Below are 8,853 nucleotides of genomic sequence, written 5' to 3'. Positions count from 1 at the left end.
GGAATATTATGCAGCCATCAAAAGGAATGAGATCTTGCCATTTGCAAGATTTCAACGACGTGGATGGAACTGGAAGGTGTTATGCTGAGTGAAATAAGTCAATCAGAGAAAGACATGTATCATATGACCTCACTGATATGAGGAATTCTTAATCTCAGGAAACAAACTGAGGGTTGCTGGAGTGGTGGGGGGTGGGAGGGAGGGTGAGGCTGGGTGATAGACATTGGGGAGGGTATGTGCTATGGTGAGCGCTGTGAATTGTGCAAGACTGTTGAATCACAGATCTGTACTTCTGAAACAAATAATGCAATATATGTTAAGAAAAAAAGAAGATAGCAGGAGGGGAAGAATGAAGGGGAGTAAGTTGGAGGGGGAGACGAACCATGAGAGACGATGGACTCTGAAAAACAAACTGAGGGTTCTAGAGGGGAAGGGGGTGGGGGGATGGGTTAGCCTGGTGATGGGTATTAAGGAGGGCACATTCTGCGTGGAGCACTGGGTGTTATGCATAAACAATGAATCATGGAACACTACATCAAAAGCTAATGAAGTAATGTATGGTGATTAACATAACAATAAAAAATTTAAAAAAAGAATATAGCAGGAAGGGAAAAATGAAGGGGAGAAGCTGGAGGCGGAGGAATCATGAGAGACTATGGACTCTGAAAAACAAACTGAGGGTTCTAGAGGGGAGGGGGTTGGTGGGATGGGTTAGCCTGGTGATGGGTATTAAGGAGGGCACGCTCTGCATGGAGCACGGGGTGTTGTACACGAACAGTGAATCATGGAACACTACATCACAAACTAATGATATAATGTATGGTGATTAGCATAACCTAATAATAAAAAAAAAATGTAATGACTTAAAATAAAAAAATATCTTTGGGCTAGTTGACATGACAGAACAGCTCTCCCACCACTTTCCTTTAAACTAAAGGAAAGCAAAACCTCTTTGTGGCCTTAGCAAAGTCAGCGACATACATTCCCTAATCTGTGATCAGTTTCAACACCTCTGTTGCCTGGTACCACCGGTGACAAAATCCTTCCTGATGGATGGAGCAACCTGGGACAGCTTCTGATTAAAACTTCCTCCTCTCAGCTTTTCCCAGAAATAGAGATGTTTACAATTTTCACACAATTCAAAGGAAAGTAAAACTGAAACACAGAATCACATTTTCAGAAATCTGACATATGACTACTCTAAAGGAAGCCCAATTTGCCAGGGAATTTTTTTTATATGAAGTCAGAAATGGAAATTTCTTCTAAGGGGTTATCCATTAACCAAATCACAAGACAGTCATGATCTGGCTCTGGACATCACAAGCACTTGATACCTGTTATTCTTTCTCATCTAGTTTTCTTATTTATCAAAAAGGAAACACAGAGGGGAACTCAGTCATTGTGGTGTTATAAAGTTACATACTTTATAAGATTATTTTTCCTCTGCTTCGTGTATATATTTAATCTCAGTAAGAGTGTGTTAGCCTTTTCTTTCTTGTGAACGAGGGATGATGGGAATATCCCCAAATCAAGTTTTACACACACAGTGGAGTTTGTAATGAGCACTGGACTGAAGGTCAGGAGAATTGCTTCTAGTCCTTCACTGGATTTATTAAAATGTTTCATTCCACAGGAATCCAGTGGGAGTGGCACTAGATCTCCATCCACTCCATGTGAAAACAGGGTTAGGCAATGCTTGTGATTCACACAGGGTTACAAGAGTTAGTAAGTGCAAGTCAGAGTGACTGACACATTCTGGTTGCCCAGGACTTTCCTGCTTTAGCCCCTGAAAGACCCCCATCTTGGGAATCCCTTCAGTCCCTGGCAAAAGCAAATTCTTGGTCACCATAGTGGCAGTCAGAGAATACAATCTGTACTCTGGGCTACAACTCTACTCTCCCTAACTCCCTGAAGTCGTTACTTCTAATGTTCAAGTTACTTGCAGATCTGTGGCTTGTTCTCTCAACTAACAGCTCTACAAACAGTTTTTGGGACCAATGAATAGATGATATATTCATCTGTTTCCTCAAATAACAGTTGAAAGTAAATAAGCATTAGAGGGGGTATTCAATAAAAGCTCATTGAATTCTAGACATTCTTTAATCACAGTTAAATGACAAATTAGGCTTATGGGGTGGGGAAATTGGATCTATTAAGTTATTGTAATAACTTCAGTATTGGACCCCTAGATTCTCAACCAAGTAATTTTGGCCCTTATCTATGACATAGTAGAAAAAAAAGATGTTAAGAGCCCTGAGTACTAGTTCTGCTTTCAACACTAATATGACTTTGGCAAGTCACTTCCTTTGAACTTCAGCAAGCTCAAATATAAAAAGCAGGGAGTTGGGACCGGATGGTTTCTAAGCACTCTTAGAGTCTTACCATTCTAGGCTTCGGACCCCATTCAGAGAATTAAACAGTACTGTTAAAGGTTAAGTGATGAAACAGAATTGTATTACAGGTTGTGCCTTCAGTACAATTAGGAAATAGGTATTGCTAGTTCTCAAGGTTTACTTCCTCTTCTCAGCAATGTCTATGAATATCTGATTCCTCTGACCAAAGCCCAAAGTACCCACAGCTTCCAGTGTTCTTTTGGTTCTCCCACTAGCAAGCCAAGATAAACTGATTTGCCTCCTTAATTGATCTATAAGTTCTGTCTTTTCCTTGGTAACTACAGATTTGCTCATAAGTTTACTGGACTGAGTGGATGACAATCTATTAAAAACAGCTGGCCTTAAAACATTCTGTTTGAGCTGTGCTGTGCTATCACTTTTCTTTTGTTCATGATTACACAGGTATTTAGATCACCTGTCCCCTGACGACCACATAAATTAAGCAGACAAAAGAAGGAACAAATCAGCATCTCAAGAAACCTATTCTGCCCTGGTCCAAGGCTCTATACTTACCAGAGGATGTGGAAGAAGAAAGCCATAATCTTCAGAAATGTGAAATCTTCCTAAAGATAATAATGGTGTTGTCTTCAAATTCTGACTTGGAGGCTCCATAATTTTGTTTGAAGTATCTACACTAAAGCCTGAGTTCCTGAGCTCCCACTACCCCAAATATATCAAAGATCCAGGGAAAGGGAGCTTCAGAATAGCATCTTCCCACTGAAGTTAATTCTGCAGTGCCTCAGCAACAGAGAAGAACCTTGGTCTGAGGTTGAATTCCGACTGCCATGAACTTTCTCTGACACAAGACTGAGTAAACAATAATAAACTGCTGATTAAAACAAACAGGTAAAACCACAGCAGAAAACAAATTTCTCCTTTTTTTTTTTTCCACACAGGTGTAGTAAAAAAGGATTGGTTTTAAATCCAGACACAAATATGTTCTCCTTTGGAAAAGGAAAAATGAACTAGAATTTTGGTCATGGCTGATCCCAAATACCCAGACAGTAACCTGGTCCACAATGACTTTTGACACACTGGGTCTTTATCCCAGAGGAGTAAACTATTAAAACTGGAAGTTAGTTACATTTAGACAGATATTCCAGTGGTTGGTGTTGACTGGCAAGGAGAGGAAGACTCTAAATGCATGTCAGAACCTCACAGGGTTCTGAACAACAACATACTCTAACACACTGAATGACATACTCTAAAATACAATTGCTTTGATTTTCTTTAAGAAATAATATTTAATCATTTTTCAAAATCTTTAATCACAACAAGGAGGACATACATATTTTTAAGTTTAACGAATGAGGGAGTAGATGTTAACAAACTTAAGAGCCTGAACAGATGATTTGATTTAACCCTCTACCTTTACCCACCATCTTTTGAGAACCTACCACTAAGATAGGTGACTTTACCTATCAAGTACCTACTAATTTTACTGATTTTACAGATTAGTAACTGGGGCACACACATGTGAATAACTCTGTCTATTGTCACTCCACTAATTATTGGCAGAGGGAGGACTAGAGCTGAGGCATCTCGACTTCCAAGCCATTGCTGTGTTCCCCAGATCAGGATACCAGGCTGTCTGTTAAAAGTGCTATCACAGTTTGAATTCACTTAACTATGGAACCCATAACCCAGTTATGAGTTCCAGGCCATAGCGCTGCACTATGGAAATTCTGAACATTCTGCCTTTTGCCGAATGGGCCCTGAACTTGGGTCATAAAGTTGTAAACAAATTTATTTGATATGCTTTTTAAAAAAGATTTTATTTATTTATTTGAGAGAGGGAGAGAGAGAGCACATGCACACAAGTTGGGGGAAGAGCAGAAGGAAAGGGAGAGGGACCAGCAGACTCCCCACCAGGCAGGAAGCCCTACCTGGGGCTCCATCCCAACACCCAACACCCAGAGATCATGACCTGAGCCAAAGTCAGACGCTTACCAACTGAAGCACCCAGGTGCTCCCCTCCCCCATAAACAGATTTCTTTGGAAGCTAATTTATCTAAACAGAACTTCCCTTTCCTCCCCTTCTCTAAGATAAATAGAAAAGCTAAGGTGTGCTTGGGTGCCTCAGGGTTGAGCGTGGGACTCTTGATCTCAGAGTGGTGGAATTGAGCCCCAAGTCCGGTTCCAGTGCGAAATCTGCTTGAGATTCTTTCCTCCACTCTCTCCCTCCCCCTCTGCTCCTCCCCCTACCCATCACACATGCTCTCTCACTCTCAAATAAATAAATAAATAAATAACACCTTTTTAAAAAATGCTAAAAGCAGGAAGTTCTCTGATCATTCATTGAACAGTTACCATGGAAGGTTCAACTTTAAAAGTTGTATGTCAAAAGCAGCCTAATTGATTTATGGTTCATCAAACACCTGGGAGCCATTTTCAGTTATCTACTTTCCCTCAACCCCATATCCAGCCAGTCTTGAAATTGTTTCCTATGCCTTCTAAATCCAATTTCTCAAACTTTATGCATTTAATCATCTTGTTCTCGCCTTCATTTTTGGACGAAAAGAAGTCCCAGTTATTTTTGTTGATGCTAGTCATGTTATTTTGCATCCATTCCCTCTGCACCCTCTCCAGAATTTACTGTAACGCTATAAAAGCATAGACTCATAAAATATCAGAACTAAAAAGGAACATTATAGAGTACATGATCTAGTTCAACACCCTCGCTAAACATATGAGAAGCTTGAAATTTACGGGAGTGAAATGACTTATCAAATGTCATCCTGGAAGTGCACAGAAGAATTGGACTGGAGTTCTGACTTGCTGCCTCTCAGTCCAGAATTTCTCACTGTTAATTCAGCCGGGCCTACCTGCTGAGTAGGAGTGTGAATTTCTATCACCTATCTGCTATGAGGCTTTTCAACAGGTGGCTTAAAGTTCTGAGCCTCTTTGTCCACTTCTGTAGGAAATAGTAACATTTATCCCAGAGACATTTTGGGATAAATAAATGAGAAACCATTAAGTGAAGCACTTATCAGAAAACAGTAAATGCTATTTTTCTCATGCTCTTATCATCTCATTCTGGAAATCCTTTTTTAATATGTTTCTCTGGTTTTCTTTCCTATAAAAATTCTGATTATATCCTTTTCTATTTCAATCACTGATTCCTCTTTTTTATTTTGACGCTGAACATGTACATATTTGTAGTGTTATTACAACTATTCTCTACTTCAATGTGCTTATGTATTTCCATCTGATCTTAGCCATCAATTCTATATACCCACATTCCCAACTCTGAATATTCAGTCTTGAACTTTCTGGCTCCCAAGGTTTAGATCTTATGGTACTTGTGGGTCAGTGAACATCTCAGGTCCTACCTGAAAATCTTTCAAGTGCTCCTTACTGTGGGGCGCCTGGGTGGTGCAGTCGGTTAAACATCTGACTCTTGGTTTCAGCTCAGGTTTTGATCTCAGGGTCAGGGTTATGAGATCCAGCACCACATGGGGCTCTGCACTCAGTGTGGAGTCTGCCTGAGATTCTCTCTCCCTCTCCCTCTGCCCCTCCCACCATGCTTTCTCTCTGTCTCAAATAAATAAATAAATCTAAGAAAAAAAAAAAAGAGCCCCTCACTGTAAATTAAATAAAATTCAAGTTTTCTTGATCAGGCATTCAATAATGTCCATTGCTGGACCCCTTATCATCTTTCTAGCTGTGCAAAATTCTACAATCACTTTGGACTTTTTCATGTCCCATTCAAGTTCTTCCTGGTTTGACAGTTACTAACACATTCATCTCATCTTTTCTGTTAGATTGTAAGCTTACTGAAGAATTCATACCCAACTTTGCATCTTCCTTTAGCAGCATGTGTCCAGTGTCTGGTGCTCAAGAAGTGTTTGTTAAATAAGTTGTCTCTCAGAGTCTCCTGGTGGACCCCATATTTTTAGAACCTGATTCTTGATGCCAGGTAGAAGTTTGTACTGGCCCCGCCCCAGAGACTTACTCTGCCCTAAGGAACATAGTGGCCACACAGCCCATGAAGCTCTGCCTGGCATCTTTCTTATTTACTAAGAGGAAGTCGGTGAAACATAATTGTGCACAGGAATGTCCCCTCCTAAGAGAAAGGTTTGGAATTTCAGAGTCTTGTGTTCTATATAATTAGCTTTCCCACCAATTACGGTAGTATCAGTGTGCAACAAGGGTTCTTTGTCTTTCTGGGTATTAGGGCCTTTTGGAAATGGAACGAGGGGTATTCAGAAAAGGAAAACATTCACAATTGAAATTTTTAAGATACCATTTATATGTTTATTTTTTTGAAGATTTTATTTATTTATTTATTTATTTAAGTGCGAGAGAGACCACTAGCAGGGGGAGGTTCAGAGGGAGAGGGACAAACAGACTCTGTGCTGAGCATGAGCTTGATGTGGGGCTCAATCTCACCACCCTGAGATCATGACCTGAGCTGAAATCAATAGTCAGAGGTTTAACCGACTGAGCCACCCAGATGCCCCAAAGTATCATTTATATGTTTAATGGTGGCAATTTCAAATATAGTTAGTCTCAGTTTCAAACTGGTAAAGTTCATCTGACTTGTCACAAACAATCAACCCAAACAGTGCTGGTACACTGGGACTACTCCTGTACAGCTCATTAATCCCTTCTTTGTTTGTAAATTTGGTGGGACTTTTCAGTCCTCTCTGATGAACCATGCGGAAATCTGGCATTTTGCCTTTTCTTCTCTCCCCCCGCCCCCACTTTTTTTTTTTTTAACTCTCTTCTCTTCTTGACATTTGCTAGGACATCTGTTCCTTCTGGTTTGATTGTACTTAAAAATAATAAGAAAAAAATAGTTAATACTCACTGATTTTTCCCGTGACAAGTCTTCTTCCATGAATTATCTCATTTAACCCTCACACAGCCCTGTGACTTAGGTCCTATTATTCCCATAATTCAGTTGAAGAAACTGAAGCTTGTAAAACTTAAGTAAAAGCCTAAGGTCGTATTTTTTGTTAAGTGGTGGATTCAGGACTGGAGCATAGACAATCTGACGTTAAAATCACCAGTCCTGGTGCACGCAGGGGAGGGCGCGGGAGGGGGTGACGGGTCCGTGTGCACGTGGGGGAGGGGGCGAAGAGGGGGTGACGGGTCTGTGTGCACGCGGGGGGAGGGCGCGGAAGGAGGGGGTGATGGGTCCGTGTGCATGCGGGGGAGGGCACGAGGGAGGGGTTGGTGGGTCGGTGTGCACACGGGGGAGGGGCTGCAGAGCAGGTGACGGATCTGTGTGCATGTGGGGTAGGGGTGCAGAGGGGGTGACGGTAGGGGAGCACGCTCGGAAGGTGAAGGACAGAGACCTGGGCAAGCAGCAGGGAGAACTGACAGAAAGGGGCTCAGCACAAAGATGACGGAGGGGCGGGTGACGGAAGGGTAGACACCAGAGTCATATTTGTTTTTTATCTTCTACGTTTATAGTGTCACACTTGGATTATGAAGACTCAGTAGTTTTCCCCTCTTTGTTGTATGCCAAAAATATTCTTTGGAACTTAATAATTTTCCACTCTTTCAATGTGCATTTGTTAAGGATAGTGATTTTTATTTTTTATTTTGGTATCAGCAATGTTTTTTGTTTGTTTGTTTTTTAAAGATTTTATTTATTTATTTGAGAGAGAGAGAATGAGAGATAGAGAGCACGAGAGGGAAGAGGGTCAGAGGGAGAAGCAGGCTCCCTGCTAAGCAGGGAGCTCGATGCGGGACTCGATCCCCGGACTCCAGGATCATGACCTGAGCCGAAGGCAGTCGCTTAACCAACTGAGCCACCCAGGCACGCAGCAATGTTTTGTTTAAGCAGTTTGTTTAATAATCCATTTTCTTTATGTGATCTTTTAACGTTGTGGGCTGTGAATTGAAGTTTCCGACTAAGTATGTGCTCCTTTTATCCTTCCTCAGTGAATGTTCAAGGATGGGCTGAATGATAGGGATGTTTTGTTCTAACAAAGCCCATCTGTTCAGGATGAATACATCACATAGAGCTGTTTACATGGGTGGCTATCCTTCATGATTTCCAGTGCCAGTAGTTCTTAACTTCATATTTTCTGAGAGTCTAATGTGATATTTGAGAAAAGAGAACTACTTGAGATCGTTATGATTAAAACCATGAGAGAGAAGTTGCTGAGGAGTATGAGATACGGCCTGTAATCTGTGGAGGCAGGGCTGGGAAGAGAAAGTCTATTCCTGTGAGGGTACTGGTGGTTTCATCCTGGGCTTCTGCTGACCTCCTTGCCTGTCCCAACACACATGAACAGGGTTCCAGGGCACTTGGGTAGGTGAGGACCAAGACTGTTTACACTAACCACAGAACATAGGTGTCTCTCCCAAGAAGAGGGGCACCCAGTGATGTGTCCTGAGCTTGGGGAAGGAAAAGAAGAATGCAGAAGGGGGTTAAAGAACCAGGAGTGGGTGGGACATTGGGAAGCTCCAAAATAGGAGAAATGAAAATCTCTGCCTATCTTCA

The 8,853-nt window shown here is 41.5% G+C and overlaps 1 protein-coding gene and 1 long non-coding RNA gene across 3 annotated transcripts in view; one reads left to right on the top strand and one right to left on the bottom strand.

Annotated features, from left to right (window-relative positions):
• Positions 1-3,257, bottom strand: part of IDO2 (indoleamine 2,3-dioxygenase 2) — a 59,429-nt gene extending 56,172 nt beyond the window's left edge. The window contains exon 1 of the mRNA XM_025886235.2: positions 2,907-3,257. Within this exon, the coding sequence (XP_025742020.1) occupies positions 2,907-3,005 (99 nt within the window). The 5' untranslated portion in view covers positions 3,006-3,257. The remainder of the gene's footprint in view (positions 1-2,906) is intronic.
• Positions 1-8,853, top strand: part of LOC141374360 (uncharacterized) — a 54,274-nt gene that overhangs the window by 42,448 nt on the left and 2,973 nt on the right. Inside the window, exon 3 of one of the 2 annotated variants that reach the window (XR_012381179.1) lies at positions 2,796-2,866. The exons of the other annotated variant lie outside the window; for it this stretch is intronic. This is a non-coding gene — a long non-coding RNA (uncharacterized lncRNA). Of the gene's footprint in view, positions 1-2,795; positions 2,867-8,853 lie in introns of those variants that run through there. 2 annotated transcript variants of the gene reach the window in all.

This window comes from Callorhinus ursinus, unplaced genomic scaffold (genome assembly GCF_003265705.2).
Source record: "Callorhinus ursinus isolate GAN/ISIS: 27379988/994484 unplaced genomic scaffold, GSC_fseal_2.0 scaffold17, whole genome shotgun sequence".
In the NCBI taxonomy this organism is placed as follows: Eukaryota; Metazoa; Chordata; class Mammalia; order Carnivora; family Otariidae; genus Callorhinus; species Callorhinus ursinus.
The sequence above is the reverse complement of the archived record's forward strand: the minus strand, read 5'-3'. Positions and strand labels throughout refer to the sequence as shown.